Source organism: Rattus norvegicus, chromosome 8 (assembly GCF_021556685.1).
Source record: "Rattus norvegicus strain SHRSP/BbbUtx chromosome 8, alternate assembly SHRSP_T2T, whole genome shotgun sequence".
Lineage (NCBI taxonomy): Eukaryota > Metazoa > Chordata > Mammalia > Rodentia > Muridae > Rattus > Rattus norvegicus.
This window is the reverse complement of record NC_141541.1, coordinates 116,565,436-116,585,288: the sequence shown is the minus strand read 5'-3', so window position 1 is coordinate 116,585,288 and position 19,853 is coordinate 116,565,436. Positions and strand designations below refer to the sequence as shown.

General features: G+C 50.5%; 1 protein-coding gene across 2 annotated transcripts in view; it reads left to right on the top strand.

Moving 5' to 3' along the window:
* The window catches only part of Bsn (bassoon (presynaptic cytomatrix protein)), a 90,998-nt gene that overhangs the window by 43,391 nt on the left and 27,754 nt on the right, over positions 1–19,853 (top strand). For both annotated transcript variants that reach the window (NM_019146.2, XM_087560704.1), the window contains 2 exon segments: positions 7,205–7,613; positions 18,594–19,478. In NM_019146.2, coding sequence (NP_062019.2) covers positions 7,205–7,613; positions 18,594–19,478 — 1,294 coding nt within the window.

Sequence of the window (19,853 nt, the reverse complement as noted above, 5' to 3'; positions counted from 1 at the left end):
GATGGCTCCTAGGTGTGGTGGAGGAGAAAGTTTATTATAGATATGTGAGCCAGCATAGCCAGAGGCAGGCACATCTGGGGGAGTCCAGAGTGGGCCTGACCAGACCTAGGCCATGTGGGGAGAGGAGGAGAGGTGCAAGAAGAGGTACAATAAGGTGGGTAACCAAAGGGTCTGGATTATATAGGGAAAAGCCTCTGGGGGAGGGACAGCTAGTCCCTGGGCTGGAGAGTGTAGGGTAGAGGGCAGGGTATGCCAGCCATACCCTGGAACAGGTAGGGACTGAAGGATGCTGGGAGAACCTGGAGACCAGGCCCGCTTTGGTATGTTAAACAGGCACCTATGCCATTTATCCCAGGTTCAAGACTTAACAGATTGTTCAATCCTCAGATACGGTGAAGCCACCAAACATTAAAAAGGAAGAATTCTTGCTTTCTGGAGCAGGGGTCCCCGACCTTCCTAAGCTGCAACCTTTAATACAGTTCATGCTGCGGCGACCCCCAACCATGAAGTTATTTCCATTGCTAGTTCATAACTGTAATTTTGCTACTGTCTGGAATCATAATGTAAATATCTGATATGCAGGACAGGTTATGAACCACTGACTTAGAGGGAGGAAGTTAACATGTAACAAAGGACGACAGTCAGATCGAACCAGCATTCTCTGCAGGAGCAGTCTGTGATAGAAAACAGCGTCTGTACCCGCCGAGCCCTGGGAAGGAAAGTGTGGTCTCCGGATTTATGTCCCCGCACGAATGAATGAATAAATGTTTCTAGAGATGTAGGCTGTAGTCTATGGACATCACTATAAGCCCATGGCACAGTAGTCCTTAGGCTGAGGCTGTTGCCTTCCCCACTCACTAACTGGCAGGAAATGTCTGTCACAAGAGCAAGAGACATTCAATGTTCAAAGCTAGGTGGGGCTTATGGCAAATGGTGCATTCTGTTTTCCACGGATACGGACAGGGAAAGCCTGAAGAGATGTGGGGAGGGGTGGGGAATGGGACCCAATGGTCAAAGGTAAACACTCCGAGCACCACTGCTGTATGCCTTCTAGTTTCTTTGTAGTAGGGAATGAATTCGGCCTGAGGTGTGTCTGGCCCAGTTGTGAGTGAGACCCTCTCAAAGCTAGGTTTCACTGGAGACATGTCTCAGGGTTTGGTAAGTCCATGGCCTTCGTGCCTTTCCCACTGTTAGTTCCTGTCTTCATCAGTGTCCTTCTCCTAGAGCCACTCCCTGATGACTGAACCTTCAAATGTATGAGCCCATGGGAGCCATTATTCAAACCACCACACTTCTGGCCTCTCAGAGTACTGCACTCAACACAAGTGCACATGCACACGCACGTGCTCACACACACACACACACACACACACACACACACACACACACACACACACACACACACATCCCTACCTACCTAAAAATACAATCTTAAAAAAGACTGGAGATTGGGCGTTTACGACTTTCCTCAGCGGTGGCTTCTAAACGAGGGCACATGTTGGGTAGGAGGTGGAACAAAGTGGAAAATGTAACACTATTTATGTCCCCTCTTTTTCTAGCCCAGGCTAGTCTCAAGTCATCCGTGTAGCCAGGGGCGGCTTTGACCTTCAGATCTTCCTGCCCATACCCACAGAGTACTGAGGTGACAGTCACCTGCAGAGCTGCATTCCCAACTCTCTTACTTTTATTTCCTACCAGCCAACCTCTAAAACCTTCCTATGGCATGGTGGGGGGGGATGGTTATCAATAATTGTAGATAAATATTTATGTGTTGGGAATGCAAAAACATGACAGGATCACATGATCAAAAAAAAAAAATAGCAGGACACCTCTGGCCTGAAGACCGACTAAGGGGTGTTTCCTATGTGGAAACTGGAATCCACTCCTGAGGGAGGGACTGCAGAATCCAGGAGATGCACCCTGGTGCCCACCATTGCACGCTTCTCTGCCGGCGTGCCCAGAGAACACTGGAATGGCCCCAAAGGTGGGGGTCCTCCCACAGTGTTTACCCAGTTCTAATTGCCCATTACTGAAAGGTCAGCCATGAATTTTTGAAAGCCTTATTTGAAGCAGTGGGGTGCTTCCGGCTGCTCTGACTTAGAGTGTCCGTAAGGTCCCTCCCCTCCTGACAGACAGAGATGGCTTATTAATATGAGTCATTTCTCTTTCAAGTGTTCACCTGGAGGAGGTGGGGGCATGCTCTAAATGTTGCCATGTGGAGTCCACAACATGGTTTCCCTCTGTCTCTACCCTGGCTCCACTCCTACCAGCATTTCCTTCCTGTAGCCTCCAGTGCTAGCAGGCTCTTGCTGACTCTAGTCCCCAGAGCACTCCTGGCTGCTTCCCACCATGGAGCAGGCAGCCACCTCCCTCCCAGGTTACCCTACTGCGACCCAGTGTCTGTAGCATTTTTCACCGGTTCAAACAAATTAGTTGTTTGCCTCTCTGAGCAATGCACTGTGGATTATGTCTCCTAACAGTGGCGTGCATGGGACAGAAAGCCAGAGCTCAGGTCTGGTGAGGGAAAGCCGGGCTGTTTGTCTTTGCACCCTTCCTGAAAGGCGCCAAGGGTTCCTTCCTGACTTGGCAAACAGGATTGGGCCAACAATATTTGTGAGCAGTTAATAGCCCCAAATGTTGAAAAGAAGGGAAGCTGAGAGAGACTGGTTGTTTTTCATATCCTTGGCCTTTTTTGGCCATCTTTAAAATTACTTATGGGCCTGGAGAGATGGCTCAGTGGTTAAGAGCACTGACTGCTCTCCCAGAGGTCCCGAGTTCAAATCCCAGCAACCACATGGTGGCTCACAACCATCTGTAATGGGATCTGATGCCTTCTTCTGGTGTGTCTGAAGACAGCTACGGTGTACTTATATATAATAAATAATAAGTCTTTAAAATGCATTTATCTGTTGTAGCTGGAGGGATGGCTCAGTGATTTAGAGCTTTTGCTACTCTTGCAGAAGACCCAGGTTTTGTTCCTAGTACCCACAGGGTGGCTCACAACCATTCTTTACTGCAGTCCCAGGGGGTCTCAAGCCCCCTTCTGGCCTTCTTGGGCACCAGACATGCACATGGTACATATACAGACAAAAAGCTCATACACATAACATAGAAATCTAAAAAAAGAAAAGAAAAGAAAAAGAAAAAGAAAAAGAAAAAAGAAAAAAGGAAAAAGGAAAAAGGAAAGCAGGTATTTTTAGTTTCCCCTGTCAGCTCCCAGCCGCCCCTTCAGATCCGTCCTCTCTCCAGGCTGACCTTCCGCGCCTTTGCTTCCTTAGAGCCGTGTCTGTCTCCCCTACCTTTCATTTTATCCTCACCCCTGCACTTCCCAAGAATCAGGCTCCCTAAGGGTGGGGGCTTCACTGGTGTCCTGTGCCCACAAGGTCAGGTCTTTCATGGAACAGGATGGCCTTGCATGTGGACACCTCCCTTTCTCTTTCTTTGCTCCCAGCAAGCTCGTTTTGGTGGAGACGTTTGTAAGTGACGGCTTGCCTAGGGGGAGAGCCTCCTCTGTCCCCAGGCTCTCCCTTCTGCTTGAGTTGCCTTGGGACCCGTGTCCAGATAGCCACGACTCTTGACCTCCATCATGGTGGGACCCTTGTTAAGCAGGAGGAGGAACTGTACTGGGTTTGGGGAGCGCTTGGGCTTTCATGGTATGGTATATGGGCTTCATGGGGGCAGCCATTTTCTCCTTTATCTCAGCCTCAGGTGAACAGACTTGTTCCTGCTCTCCCCGAGTTCAGTGTTGGCTGCTCTCCAAGATGGGAGCCTCTCTAATCCTATGGGTCATCAACTTCCTTCCTTCCTTCCTTCCTTCCTTCCTTCCTTCCTTCCTTCCTTCCTTCTTCCTTCCTTCCTCCCTTCCTTTCTTCCTTCCTTCTTCCTTCCTTTTTTCTTCCTTCCTTCCTTCCTTCCTTTTTCCCAACATAAGGCCTCACTTTGTAGTGCTGGCTATCCTAGACCTCTCCCTGTAGATCAGGCTGGCCTCAGATTCACAGTGATCCACCTGCCTCTGCCTCCAGAGTGCTGGGATTAAAGATTTGTGCCACTAAGCCCAGCTATATGGGGTCCTTTTCTTCTGTCTTTTTTCTGGGTTTTCCTCTGAGCCCACAAACGCTGTTGAACCCTGAATGTTTTCCTGGGCTACTGCTCTCTGGGTGACCTCTGTTCCAGAGAATTGCCTGTGACCTGAACTCACACTCTCCCATAAAAATATCTAGACCTAACTTGTAAGATTTCTCCTGCTCCCCCAGCGAAATCCTAAGTATTGTTTTTGTGTTTGCACTCCTCAGCCCTGACTGTATTCCCCATGGGGGATAAAAAGCAGCAATGTCTTTTAATGGATCTTTGCCCCTTTAATTCTGTGGATCATTTCTTCCTCCTCACTGAATTTCCTACCTTCATCATCCTCTCTGTGTCACAGAGCCCTAATGCACCTCTGTTGGTAAACCTTAAAGGCCCTCCCTGTGTTCTGTTTGAGCTTCCCAACTAATTCAGGTAATTCAAAGATGCTGTCAGGAGCAGTTCTAGGTGGTGGGAGTGATAATGATTGCACACGGCACTCTTGTGCCTTCCTCCGCCCATGCCGAGCATGCTCTGACAGCCCTCGGAGCCTTCCTTAAGTCTAGCAGTTTGTCCTTAGTGTGGCGGTCTCCTCACCTTCCTCGTGACTGTGTGTCTGGTGGTGGTTTGTTTGCACATCTGTCTCTAATCTGGACCGGGGATTGGATCCCTGTCTGATTTGCTTTTTGAAAAATTCATTTTAATTAAATATTGAGTAGGTATTCATAAAGAGTATAAGACTTATAAAATATGTATACATCTAAAAAGTAACCACGTGCGCACCTGGAGACCTGACCTGCCTTGTAGGAATTTGAGAGCCTCAGGTGTGCCCCACCCTGTAACATTGCCTTAGCATGTTGCCATCAAAAAAGTCCAGTCAGGAACCAAACAGTTGAGTGCCCCTGTCCCCGTCCACAAATGGAAATCTCACAATGTTTGGAATGAGCTTGTCTTTTGTGTTGGGCTGAATTCATAACTCTCCTCAGCTGAACGCTCTCGCGCGTTGTCCGTAGTCTGAAGGTTAGATATGCCTGTAGGATCAAAATCAGGTCAAAGGACCTAAAACAGAAACAAAGGTCAGTGTGGACAACTGAAAGGGAGACGGACAGGAAGAAGGAAGCCTGTTGTTAGAATCTATGTCTCCGTTGCTAATCTGCTGGTCTGTCGCTGAGCAAACTCCTTACGACATGTTCATAACTGGGCGGCATCACTGATGGACTGAGCCCTGCTTCCTGAGCTCACCCAACTGTTCACACCTCTTTCCGTTCATTTTTGTGTGCCCAGTGAATATCCACCCAGTGCGAAGCACAGTGCTGGTGTGCAGCAGGGAGCAAACCAGCCACATGCCTTTTCCTAGGTTTGTGCCAATTTGTCCCAGGCCCTCCGTATGCACAGAACTCCTAAAGAACCACTAACTTGTGATACTACATGTGAGGTGAAAGTCACTTTGAGCCAGTCACAGGTCCTATAGGTCCTATAGTCATAGTGGGAAGCAAAGCCATGAATTTGAGGCCAGCGTGGGCTACCGAAGTGAAACTTTTCCAGTGTCTCTGCAAACCTGATCTGTCCCGTGGCTGTCAGCAGCCACCCAAGGAATACAGGCCAAAGCCATCTAGAATGTTCTGGAAAGCAACAGGAAACTTGGTCTTTGACTTTTTGCATTCACCCTGGAAAAGACATAAATTAGCAGAAACAAACTTCAGTTGGTTCAAAGAAGGAACTCAGAGAATTGGACTTTAGCCTGAATGTTTCTTTACCTCGTGGGTCTACCTAGCTCTGCAGATAGGTCATTCTGGGATGGACATGCTGCCCCGGGCGCACTGGGCCTCCTTCAGAGCTTTCTCAAGGGTTAGACTTAAAGCCCCACCCAGCCTTACTCCAATGGAAAAAAAATAACCTTGCATCCCACCTTCTCAGACTTGGTTGGGTACAGGCTTGTTGCAGGGTCTCCAGAAGTCAGTAGGCAGGGCATGGCATCAGTGTCACCTAGAGGCTCCTTAACAGGCCAGTCCCTGGCTGAAGATGTCTTGCCTGTCTCAGTCACTTCATTTTGCTGTGAAGAGACATCATGACCTTGAGATTATTATAAAAGAAGGCATTTAATTGGGGCTGGCTTATGGTTTCAGAGGGTCAGTCCATTATTACGGCCGGACACATGGCAGCGTGGGGGCAGAGGCTGGAGAAGGAGCTGAGAGCAGCATCCTGACCTGCAGGCAGAGAGAGAAACTCTGAGCCTGGCATAGGCTTTTGAAACCTCAAAGCCCACCCCCAGTGACACACTTCCTCCAACAAGGCCATGCCTCCTAATCCTTCTAATCCTTTCCAATAGTGCCACTCCCTGGTGACTAAGTGTTTAAAGATATGAGCCTATGTGGCCATTCTTTTTTTTTTTTTTTTTTTTTCTTTCTTTTTTTCGGAGCTGGGGACCGAACCCAGGGCCTTGCGGTTGCTAGGCAAGCGCTCTACCACTGAGCTAAATCCCCAACCCCCTATGTGGCCATTCTTATTCAAACCACCACATCTGTTAAGAGCACTGGCTGCTTGCTTTTCCAGAGGACCTGGATTTGACTCCTACTACACGCATAGCTGCTCACAACCAGGGGATCCAGTGCCCTCTTCTGGCCTCTACACAAGCAAAGCAAAATGCCAATGAGCACAAATAAAAATAAAGCTCAAAAGTACAGTCCTAGGGTGGGAATATAGCTCAGTTGATAGAATACACATACACATAGCCCTGGGTTTGATCCCCAGCACTTATAAATTGGGTATCATGGTGCCTACCTGTGATCCCAGTTCTTTAGAAGTAGAGACAGGGGAAATCAGAAATTTGGGGTCAGTTTTAGCTACAGAGTGAGTTTGAGGCCAGCCAGGGCTACATGAGACCCTGTGTCAAAGAAGTCCACCCACGTGAGCTGCACTACTAGATCACTGACTAGACTCTGTTCTCCATCTACCCTACAGCCTGATGCCAAGAAGCTTGTCAGGGCTTGAGCACAGGGTACAGTAAATGGCGACTGAGATGATGTCACTGTACAAGAGAAAGGACAGTGATGGGGCCTGGGGTCACTCCAGGTTGGAAGGGACCTGTGTGAGCTACTTCTGTCAGATGTGTCTCTAATGACCACTTAAAATGTCATTTCAGTGTTTCCCGGAGACTGGACCCCAAGGAGCCCCTGGGCAGCCAGAGAGCAACTTCTCCAACCCCAAAGCAAGCTTCTGCTACTGCTCCTGGCCGAGAGAGCCCCCGAGAGACAAGGGCCCAAGGCCTGTCAGGCCAGGAGGCCGAAGGTCCCCGCAGGACACTGCAGGTAGACAGCAGGACACAGAGATCAGGACGGTCCCCCTCCGTGTCACCAGACAGAGGCAGCACTCCCACATCACCCTATTCCGTCCCCCAGATTGCCCCTCTTCCCAGCAGCACCCTGTGTCCAATATGCAAGACATCGGACCTCACATCAACCTCCAGCCAGCCAAACTTCAACACCTGCACCCAGTGTCACAACAAGGTCTGCAACCAATGTGGGTTCAACCCCAACCCTCACCTCACCCAGGTAAGGACCTCAGTCGGCACCACTTGTGTTTGACCGCTGCCTCAACAGCATCTCTCCTCTGCTCCCTTCCTTTCCTTCTACCAATCCTGACCACAGCGACTTCCCTTACCCACCAGCGCCCGTGAATCCTGATGATGGGGGTAGTGGCGGTGGTTCTGGGATGTGGAATCAGAGGTCAAGATCTGGCCCCAGGTCTCCTGAGAGATTCCTGTACCCTGAAAACTGAGAAGGAGCAGGAGCAATGGCTCAGCAGTTACGAACACCACCTGCTCTTCCAGAGGACTGGGGTCCATTTCCCAGCACCCACAAAACAAATCACAATCATCTGTAACTCCAGTCCCAGGGACTCCAATGCCCTCCTCACACAGCGTGTACAGAGACATTCTTGCAGGAAAACACTCAGAACTCACAAAAAATAAACCGAACCAAACCAAACCAAAAACCCTTTTAACCTGGTGGTGGTGGCATCGCATGCCTCTAATCCCAGCACTCAGGAGGCAGAGGCAGGCAGATCTGTGAGTTCGAGGCCAGCCTGGTCTACAGGGTGAGTTACAGGACAGCCAGGGCTACACAGAAAAACAAAACAAACCAAATAAACCAAACAACCCGAAAACTTAGAGTCTCAGAATAGAAATTAAAAAAACAAACAAAACCTGGTTTAATTACACCGTGGTGGGGCAAAAGAAAAGAACCACTTCTTCTGGTGATCCCTCTGTTAGAGGTGACCATGCATGCCTCTGGAGGCTTCCCTAGCTCTGGGTCTGCCTCTCCCCTTGACAGTCCTGCAGAGGGACACTCCTAAGAGGACCAGATTTCTAGCAGGACCTAGGAACTGCCTTCCAGCAGGGATCTGGACAGCTCCTCTCTAAGTTCGGTTCCAGCTATCTGAGGTCCTGAAGTGGTGAACTAGACTATCCTCTCCAATTTCATGGTAGAAACCAGGCATTCACAAGGGTAATCATACTCACAGAGGGCTATGCTACAGGACTAGATCCATGAGTTTAGCCTCTTTTGCCCCAAAGAACTGTCGATCCACATCGTCATCATGTTCAGGATGCTCTGTGTTGGAGGGAGATGCCTAACAGAGCTTTTGGGGGCTCCCTTTGGTGACCCAGAGGCTGGGTGCTCCTATGTGTTACTAAGTTGGGGCTATATGTTTGAAATACAGTTTATCCATTTTCTGGCATCCTTGTATTTCTCCAGGGGGACCCCTAGGAGTCTCAGCTTCTCCCCCCAAAGACTCTGCCCCGGACAGGATGCAGAGTAGCTTCTGTAGGCAGCCACTGGGATGTATCAGCAGCTGGGGTTGTTTGGACGAGTGGGAGGGGGATAAGTGAGAATAACTGTTAACAGGTCAGGGTCTATATCTGCCAAAGTGAGGTGCTGTGGGTGTGGGATGTGTGGTTTTTTGAGAGGTACGTGTGAGATTCCGAGGAAGGAGCTGTTGGTGTGGGGCGATGACTCAGTGCATTTGGAGTTGCTCCTGGAATGTGGAGGCTTCCTGAGGAGGCGTGCTCGCTCGTGATTACTGCATCTGTGATTAGAAACAGACCCATCCCTGCACTGATCAGTTAAGTAAGCGTTAGCTGTTCCATATTGGGAACAGTGTGATCAAAAGCTCACCTGTTGGATCCTACCAACTGAGACGCCACAAGCCCCTGGCCTCCCAGGAGCAGGAAGACTTGGCTGATGGTCCGTGTTTCTGAGGGATGGGCCCTCCTCGTGAACCCTTTGGATTTCCGACTCCATGAGATGCTCACTTGTGCTGCAGCCCTAGGTGGGGTGGGCGAGAAGAAAGAACCACACGTGGTGGGTATCCCAGCACCCCCTATGCCACAGCCTTAGTTAGCCTCCTGCCTACTTCAAGCCCAGAACCTTTAGTAAGATGGGAAGGGAGCCAGACTTTGACTGTGCCTAGAAAAACAGCAGAGTAGGAGGTCCTGAGACACTCAGTCCATCTGCCTCGTTGTGCTGGGCGGAAGCTGGGGCTCAGGGCCAGGAGGAAAGAGGGCCTCAAACTTACTGCAAATTGACAGTATTCGATGGAGAGCAAACATCTTGGCCAAATACTTCAAACAAATTCTGGGCTGGACAAATCAAGCAGTCCCTTAGCATGAGCTCCTGGCATCCTTGGGGCACCCAGAGTTCTAAGACAGCGATGAAAGCTGGCAGCCCTTCCCAGGCTGGCTGCTCCGGAGCATGGGAGAAGCCCCCTGCTCCACAGCACCACATTTGAAAACTGCAGCCCTAGTCTGTTGTACAGGCCCATGCCCACCGATGTTCTATTCTGCTGGGGCCTCCAGACACAATCTTTGCTTTCCCGGAGCTGGCTGTCCTGTCAGGGGAAGTCAGACCTTGGCACATTTTCCCGAGGAGTGGCAAAGCATAATGTTCAAATTGGTGCCATTGCCGTTTGTCACGTACTGAGAGCAGAGTCACCTCCCTGGTCACACCTTAATATGAAGAGGAAGCCACTCTACAGGCTTTGCTTGCCATCTGTCCAATCCGCCTAGGGAAACCACTTCTATTCTGCACACCTCTAACTCAGTTCAGGCTGGTCACTCCTCTGGAAGAAGGCCATGTCTTCTTGGATTTTTTTTTCAGTTCAGGGCAGGTAAAGAATTTCACCTGAGGGCTGGAGAGATGGTTTAACAGTTTAAGAGCACTTTCTACTTGACACAAGAGCAGAGGACCTGAGTTCTGTTCCCAAGTACCCACAAGGCAGCTTACAGCCATCTACAATTCCAGTTCCTAGGGAATCTGATGCCCTCTTCTGGTCTTCGTGGATATTGCATACACGCGGTGCACTTAAGTGCATACAAGCAAAAAATAAAAAGTGAAATAAAAATAAATCCTTTTTAAAATTACAAAGATTTCAGCTATTAGGAACTGTGCCAAGAGACCATGTAGAGGGTTTCATTTTGGTGCCAGTTCTGTTTTTACCACACACAAGAAACCCTTGCTCTGACATCACGTTGGTAGTTAGAGGCCAGGGATGCTAACATTCTGTGCTGGGCATGGGAAGTGAGGGAGTGCTTCTCCTTGTCTCTTCCTAGAAGCAGGTGCCCAAGGACCAACCTCCATGGCTTTGCCAATGCTGCAGGTCCAGTCAGGCTGGTCGGCAGCCTCTCCAATCATCTGCAATAGGAAGGAGGCCATATTGCCTTTGTCTATTCTAGCAGTCTGAGGGAGAAGTCAAGGCAGAGCCATGTAGCTGCCGTAGAGGTGAGGAAGAGGAGCCAATGGCCTAGAAGTGAGCTGCAGGAGAATCTGAGCAGTGAGCCTCAGAGCCTCTCACCCACCAAGAGCAGTCCCGACAGCACACTGGCCCAGGCCTCCTGGAGACAGGTGTGTCCTTGGCCTGCGAGCCCCAGGAATGTGTGCAGTATAAGGTACAACATACGCAGGCTTCAGTCCAGGCAAGTTCTGCCAAAACACTTCCTCCAGGTGGCCACAGCCTGGGCCTCCCGTGTTCTTCGCATATGAGGGGTGTGAGGGCTGCTATCCCCACCGAGACAGGGCTTCTCTGTTTCACCCTGACTGGCCCAGAGATAGATTCACTTCAAAGCTCCACTTGAGAAAATTACCAAGCTGATGAGCTGGATCAACAGGTAAAAACACTGGATGCCAAGCCCGACAATCTGAGTTCAACCCCAGGATCTGCACAGTGGAAGGACAGAAGGTGTTTTTTGATCTCCAAGACACACACACACACACACACACACACACACACACAGACACACACACACACACTCACAGACACACACATAATACACACACACACAGACATACACACACATTCACAGACACACACATAATACACACAGACACACACACAGAGAGACACACACAGAGACAGACAGACACACACACATACACACATATAGACACACACATACACAGACACATACACACACACATATATAGACACAAGCACAAATACATACACGTAGAGAGACAAACATAGACATACACAAACATGCAGACAGACACACACATATACACATACAGACACACATAACACATACACACATATATACACATACACATATACACATACACAGACTTATACATCACATACAGACATACAGAGAGAGGGAGAGAGAGAGAGAGAGAGAGAGAGAGAGAGAGAGAGAGAGAATATATAAAGAAAAATTGTTTGAAAGCACTAAAGAGGGAGAGAGTGTGGTCAGGACCTTATCTATTTCAGGTTTAGATGATGCTGAGGCCAAAGCAGGTATGTTTAACTTCCTGTCCCCCTACCCCTACCCTAATGGCAAGCCTTGGGCTTAGATGCTTACCCAAGGCAGGTTGTGCAAAGAAGGGAGGGAGCCCATGTAATGGTCTAAGCCTCTCCCTCTAATGCCTGCATCCCACTCCTTTCCCAGCAAGGGCCAGGGCACCAGATGGCCCGGGGGTGGTGCTATGAGCAGCACAGAACCCTCAGCCCTAGCCAGCAGCCTGTCCCCTTTCCTCTGTCCCCTCCTGGCCACACTGCTGCTTGGGCCAGATTCAGATGAGGAGAGGTGTCATAAGGGCATGGGATGAGTCCTTCTTCAGGAGGAGATGGCTATAGCCCTTCCCTCTAACCCTAAATAAAGTGGAAGTGGACCTCTAGGCAGGCTGGGGTAGGAAAGGGATCTTAACCACCATGTGCCTAGTCAGATTGCCTTATAGTAGTCACCTTGATTTAAAACAACAACAACAACACCTTTCAGTCAGTAAGGGAAGTCCTCCAAGCTACTACAAGCTCTTAGGGCAGCCAGCCCTGTTGCTAGAACATGGCCCCAGGCTGACTGATTTCAGGGGACAGGACCTCAGTTGGATCTGCAGGATGAAGAACAGACCCACTGGAGACACGGGAGAGACAAGAGTGCCACAGTATGGACTGTTTCATAGCCGAAGCCATCAGGCATGGAGAGCTGGCCCTAGCCACAGAAGAAGGCTAGGCATCAGCTGAACATGAGTGGGAAAGTAATCCAGAGCAGAAAACGCAGAGTTTATCCCTAAGACTTACATTTTTATATGTAAAGTCAAAGGAAAGAGGATGGAGACAGTGAAGTAAAGACGGCCAAGAAAAGGGGTGATGAGATGGCTCAGTGGGGAAAGGTGCTTGCTGCCAAACCTGATGAACCAAGTTCAACTCCCAGGACCTACATGGTAGAATAAGAGAGCTGGCTCTTGCAAGCTGTACTTTGACCCCTACACAAAAGCTGTGGTGCGTGCCCACAGAGGCACACACAAATAAACCCCCAAATTTCAAAACAAAGTTGACAGGAAAAAAACAAAACAAAACACAGAGGGAGGTAGAGAGATGGCCTTGTGGTTAAGAGCACTTGCTGCTCTTCTAGAGGACCAGAGTTTGGTTCTCAGCACTCAGGTAACTGCCTGTAACTCCAGCTCCTGGAGATTCCATGCCCTCTTCTGGCCTCCACAGGTACTGTCCATGCTCACACACATAAAAGTAAAATTAAAAAAAAATTAATGAAAAAAGAGACCCTGTTTCAAAAAAGTAAATAAATACATAAAGTCAAGCTAGGCACAGTGATGCATATCTTTAATCCAACCATTCTCCATGCAGAGGAGAGTGGATTTCTGAGGTCAAGATCAACCTGGTTTACAAAGTTAGTTCCAGGATACCCAGGTCTATTACTCAAAGAAACCCTGTGGTTAAAAAGAAAGAAAGGAAGGAAGGAAGGAAGGAAGGAGGGAAGGAAGGAAGGAAGGAGAGAGAGAGAGAGAGAGAGAACTCCCAAATTTCACATATACATTTACATGATTATATGTGTGTGTGTGTTTCTGTCCCAGTCTGTCTCTGTCTCTCTCTCTGTGTGTCTGTGTCTGTATGTCTGTATATGTCTGTCTGTATATGTCTGTCTGTCTGCTGTCTCTCTCTCTCTCTCTCTCTCTCTCTCTCTGTGTGTGTGTGTGTGTGTGTGTGTGTGTGTGTGTGTGTGTGTGTGTGTGTGTGTTTCTGGGACTCAACCCAGGGCCTAGGCACTAAGTACTAAGTATTCTGCTCAAGATAAAATTAACTCTTGTCAAGAAGTACCAGAACTTTGAATGGAGAAAGCCAGATGATGCTGGGAAGCCTGGGTCTCCATAAGCAAAAGAAAAAAAAACTGGGTCCTTACAGCAGCCATACATAATCCTTAGAGTGAACTGGACACTCACACATACAAGGTAACGCTTGAAAGCTCTTATGAAGAACTACAGGACAAGCTCTTCCAACTTTGGACTTGTCTATGGTTTCTCATCTAAGACACCAAAGGCACAGTCAACAGAGAGAAAGAGTGCATGAAAACGTAAGATGTTTGAGAGAAAGTATTTGCCAAGCATACACCTCGTAGAAAGTTGACATATTCAGAACACACAAGCGAACCCTACAATCCAACCAAAAGACGCCAGGAGAGCACCAGAGGGTCTCCAGCTCTGAGACAGTAGAGCGTCTTCCTCAATACTGTGTCATGGGAAAGTTTAAACCCACAGAAAAGTTGAAAGAATTACATAAGAAAATCTAGATCTGTCTGTTACCTGAATCTTTAATTAGCCTGTGAGTCTCCTGGGTTTTTGTTTGTTTGGGGAGTTATTTTGTGTTTTGTTTGGTTTGGTTTGTTTGGTTTGGTTTGGCTTGGTTTGTCTTTTTGGCTATTTGAGTCTGTATCTCACTGTGTAGTCCTGACTGTCCCGGAACCCACTATGTAGACCAGGCTGACATCCACCTGCCTCTGCCCCTCCTGTCTCCCTGTCCATCCCTCTGTCTGGTCATCTGTCCACTCAGCTAATTTCTCTGTCAGTTTTTTGAAGCATGTTGCAAATACTAATGTACTCCACACTGACCACTCTGGCAGGCGTACCACTGTTAAATAGGACTCGGTGTTTACTGTCGGTTATTTTAGGTGAGCTCTACATATAGTGACATTTACAGAGTTTAAGTGTACCATTCGGTGAGCTTTGGAGAGCTGGGTCAGGCCTATGGGGACTGTGGACCATCTGCGGTAGCCGTGAAAGTCAGGTCAGTGGTGCCTGGGGGCCGAGAGTCAAGGACTTGGTAAGGAATGGCCTGGAAACCAACAGAATTCAAGAGGAGACATGAAGCCAGGGGATGGACTCCAATGGTCCTGGAGATTTAAAATAGAGAGACTGAGGCAAGTTCAAGGGGTGCAGCCTCTCTGCGACCGAGAGGAGTGAGTGGAAAGAGGGTAGAGACATAAGATCAGCTTGGGAGGGAAGGGAGCCCTTTCAGAGCCTTCTCGAAGTTCTAGACCAGCGACACACACCTACTCTCAGGGGTGACTCCATTCTGAGCCCCCCTCAGATCTCTGGGTTGGCACAGGCCTCTCCTGCCGGTCATGTTGACTGGGTCATATGTGCTTCCCCATTGTGCCCCTCTGTATAGGCTGATTTCGGCAGACAGGCAAAGCACATTGGTGGATGGGCAGCAGTGCGTGTTGGATACAGTGGGTGATCCCTATTGCTATTTGAATGTCCAGGCCAGCCAGACACCGGCCTCTCCTTGGTGTCTAGGGATCATAGGGGATAGGGAAGTGCTGTACTTCCTAATGAGACCTGACCAGTGACTCACAGCCCAGAAAGGCATGGAGTCACACTGGCATGGGGTCATCCCAGGGACCTCTGGCTTTGGTAGCAGCAGGGGAGTCTCATTTAAAAGCCACCTCTGTGATGTTTAAAATGAAAAGCATAAATTCAGTATCAGGCATGATGTCAGTGCCGAGTGATCCAGCACCGAGTGCTACTCTCCCAGTGAGGACTGGGGCTCAGAGGTAGGCGGCTCTCCACAGGAAGGTGAGCTGAGTGGTGGAGATCTGAAGCCCTGTTTTCTGCTACAGGGCCTAGCAGAGAGAAGTGGTCAGAAAACATGTTTCTTCTGGGGCTGTTAGATCTTTCTGGCAGCCTTCTTCCCGGGGACCGTCCTGTGAGGCCAGGTGTGTCAAATATGCCTGGACCCTACCTGAGACTCATAAACGCTGGTAGGTCTCAGGCCACTGATATCCTTGTCAGGAGGGACTGTGTTAAAGCCCTTCTCAGGGAATATGCCTCTGCCTCCCTTGCTGCCCCAGAAACCAGTAAAAGGAACAGCAGGGAGTGGCCACTGCAAACAGATCACTCAGATCCTTCTTACTTAACTCAGGGGCCTCAGGACCTGCTGCCCGGTCTCCTGGTCTCCTGGGCTACTTAGCTACTCTTCCACACACTGAACAGTTTGAGTAAAGGAGCAGATGGGAGACTCTTCTTTCAGATGAAGCTCTCTCAGAGCCAGGGATCACATGGAACCACGCCTCTGCAGATCCCCAGCATGTGCCTGGTAGAGCGGGCAAGATGGTGGAAAGCCACATGCCTGCAGCCTCTGCCTCCCCTCTCCCAAACTCTCTCCACCCTGCATGCCACTCTGAGCCTTCCCCTCTCTACTGACTTCAGGCACACACTAGGCTGGGGGCTGGGGGATGCATGGAAGGCTCTGCCTACCTTCAGAGCTGGTGGCTTCCCTGCCGACAAGAAATGTCAGATTGATGAACGTTGGTGCTGTCTACCTTAGGGCGGTGCAGGAAGTACGTCCAGCTCCAGCTTTGGCTCTGGGAAGATGAGGCATGCGATGCGCACATCTCCTGGGCAAGCGTCTGATCGGGACAGCAGGATCCTAAGGGTTTCCTGTCATACTAGCAGAGGAATTAGTCCCTCTAATTCTGGTGGACAGCTTAGAGGGTACCTAGGAGTCACAGGCGTCTCCTGGGCTCAGCCTCCTGATGAGGAACCATGATATGCAGCTAAGGAAGGCCGTGATTGCCACTGGTCTTGAGGCCAGAGTGTCTCCCACAGCATGGTGCCTGTGTTCCCTGGGGGACAGGAGGGGGTGAGTCTAGGTCCCCTAGCATGTCATGGTAGGGACCTTGGAGAAGGGAGAAGAGGCTGGGATAGGTCTTTCCCAACAAACCCCTGGACCTTTCAGCGGGGCAGAAAACAAAGCCTTACCAAGTTACAGAGAGCTACCAGGTCTGCCAGGGTCCTCCTTGGAAGGCCTCAGGAACAACGTCTTATCTGCCTAAGCCTGAGCCCAGGAGAGACTGGGGGAGGACACGGTCAAGGCTCCTCGCCGCCGTCTGGAAAAGACTGGATAGGAATAGCTGCACCCATCTGGCAGATGAGTCACTGAGGGGGGTTCAGCCATTTCTTGAAGAGGTTCTATTTTAGGTGAAATGCCTGTGGCTCAGCCTCGGTGATAGGAGCTGGGGAAAGGAAGGTGCTGGTAGTGAGTACAGGTTTTGGGTTTTGTTTTTTAAACAATTGCTTCTGTTTAGCTGTCCAGACCCAAAGAATGGTCACCCGGAAGTCCCAAATCAGGAAAGTTACCTCCTAGATCCCAGGAAGTCTTACATAGGTGCACAACAAGATTGGAACACCGGGTGTGGTCTAGGCCTCTAACCTCCATTGGAATGTGTTTGGTGACAGCCAAACAGGGCAGGCCAGAGAACAGTCTCTCTCTAGAACACAGTCCCCCAGCCCCCAGAGTCCCTCATCAGTGGTGCAGAAGCAGCCTCCCCCTAAAATCCCACTTTGATGAGCCCTTCCCCACCTAAAATGGACTTTCTCAGAGGATACTAGGGACTGAAAGTTTTCAATATGGCTTTCTCCGTCCAGTGTGAACAAAGGTCCACTGGATTTTCAAAAGCACAGGGTGGGTTAGCAGGCAGGGTGAGCCCTCCCTGCCTCGGCCTCACTAGGTTTAGATTCTAGAGCTGGGTTTGTTCTTCTGGAGAGAGGGATATCCTAGTGTCTGCAGGGATGGATTCTAGACTCTGAGTGGCTGTCAGAGATGAGACTCGCAGGCACTGGGCTCCAAGCTGCCCAACCCAGGGAATCAGGAGTTAAATGGGGCTGCCAGGGCTGTTCTTGTCAGTAGCTATAGTTTCTGCCCTGGTGACCACAAGAGGACATTGCTAACTCATTTCAGACTTTGTTTCGTCTGCTGTGAGGACAAATACCTCTGAACATGCCCTCTAGGGTGCTTAGTGCAAAGGGGTGCTCAATCACGATATTTCCCCCATCTTTGGGTGCTGCTATTGGGCTGCTAGGACAGGTTGCCTGAGCTCAGGCTCCCCACCCAACAAGACACCCCACAACAGCAGAGACCCATTGCAGCCTTGGGGACCTCATGAGCTTTGAGGATCACTGGGCATAGCAGCAGACCCAGTATGTCAGGGAAAGAATCCAGGTGGAAGGCGAGGCTGGGGGGGCCTGAGGTCATGGGGAAGGGTTTCCTTGGTGTGCAGAGAAAGCCCTTAGAGGGGTGTGAGTCTATGGGTGGTATGCTCTGGTTTCATTTGGCAAGAAAAGGTAATGTCTACGTATGAGACTGGAAGTCCAAAAGGAAAGTCCGTTCTGTTATTCTTTTAGTACACAGGTGACATGAGAGACTAAGACTGGACCTGTGGCATGGCCACACGTCCATCCCTGCACAGATTCATGCCAAAGGGGAGCTACAAGTTTGTAACACGAACATCAGTCAGTATATGATTGGCCCATTAGTGTGCCATTTTCCTTGTCCTGTGGTTGGAGGTGTGGTGCTTGCCTAACGTGCACAACGCCCAGGGTTTGACCAAGGACACCATAAAACAAGCAGTAGCAGAACCCCCAAATTCAAAGGAAAGCCAAAGTCTTAAATCAGTCACATCTCATTTGTGTTTCTCACTCACGCTGTCTGCTCTCGAGAGTTTTCCTTGTGTATCTGTCCCTTCTGTGAGAATATAAGTTCTTCCAGGGCAGGAATCGTATCATGGCTTCTTATTACTTCTTATGCTTTCCTCTCTCATGTTGCTCTTCGTGTCGCACGGTGTTTGTGTGTGTGCACGCGAGTAAGTGCGGGTCTGTCTGTCTATCCATCTGTCCGTCTGTCCCTGCAATAGCCTGAGCCCTGTGCACTCTGACCCCGACCACTCTGCTGACTGCTGTTTCCTCCCACAGGTGAAGGAGTGGCTCTGTTTGAACTGTCAGATGCAGAGGGCCCTGGGAATGGACATGACCACTGCACCTCGGTCCAAGAGCCAGCAGCAGCTACACTCCCCGGCCCTGTCTCCTGCCCACTCCCCAGCCAAACAGCCTCTGGGGAAGCCAGAGCAAGAGAGATCTCGGAGCCCAGGGGCCACACAGTCTGGTCCCCGCCAGGCTGAAGCAGCCAGGGCCACCTCAGTGCCTGGGCCTACCCAGGCAACTGCCCCTCCAGAGGTGGGGAGGGTGTCTCCTCAGCCCCCTCTCTCTACCAAGCCTTCCACAGCTGAGCCCAGGCCACCTGCAGGAGAGGCCCAGGGCAAAAGTGCCACCACAGTGCCCTCCGGGCTTGGTGCTGCTGAACAGACCCAGGAGGGGCTCACCGGGAAGCTCTTTGGCCTTGGAGCATCACTGCTGACCCAGGCAAGCACCCTTATGTCTGTGCAGCCAGAGGCTGACACCCAGGGCCAGCCTTCCCCCAGCAAGGGGCCACCCAAGATTGTCTTCAGTGATGCCAGCAAGGAGGCGGGTCCAAGACCCCCAGGCTCAGGGCCCGGGCCTGGGCCAACCCCTGGAGCCAAAACGGAGCCTGGGCCTAGAACAGGTCCTGGATCAGGGCCTGGGGCCCTGGCAAAAACTGGAGGAACCCCCAGTCCAAAGCATGGCAGAGCAGACCATCAGGCAGCATCCAAAGCTGCTGCCAAGCCAAAGACCATGCCGAAGGAAAGGGCTGCCTGCCCACTGTGCCAAGCCGAGCTCAACGTGGGTAGCAGGGGCCCAGCCAACTACAATACCTGCACTGCCTGCAAGCTCCGGGTGTGCACCCTGTGTGGCTTTAACCCGACACCACACCTGGTGGAGGTAAGAGAGCCGGGACGGGCACTGACCTGTGGGCGGGAGGGGGCGGCACTCAAAGGGACACATCCTCCACTTCCCGCTTCCTACTCGGAACTGGGGTAAAGGTCATTACTGGTTCTCACTGGCTGACCAGAGCTGTACAGCTGAGTCCTGGCTTGGGGGCCTTACCTGGCCGTCCCATTTCCAGCTCCTGAGAGCGTGGCCTGGATGAACAATGCCAGCCTCATCCTGAGGTCCCATCCTGCTCTGGGTCTATGACTCTCACATAAGTAGGGCGTGAAGACCCATGTGTCAGAAAGCTAGGTCCAATGCCCCAGGGGCTGAAGCTTCTCACAGTGAGATAGGCTCTGCCCCAGCACCCAGCTCCAAGCCCACCAG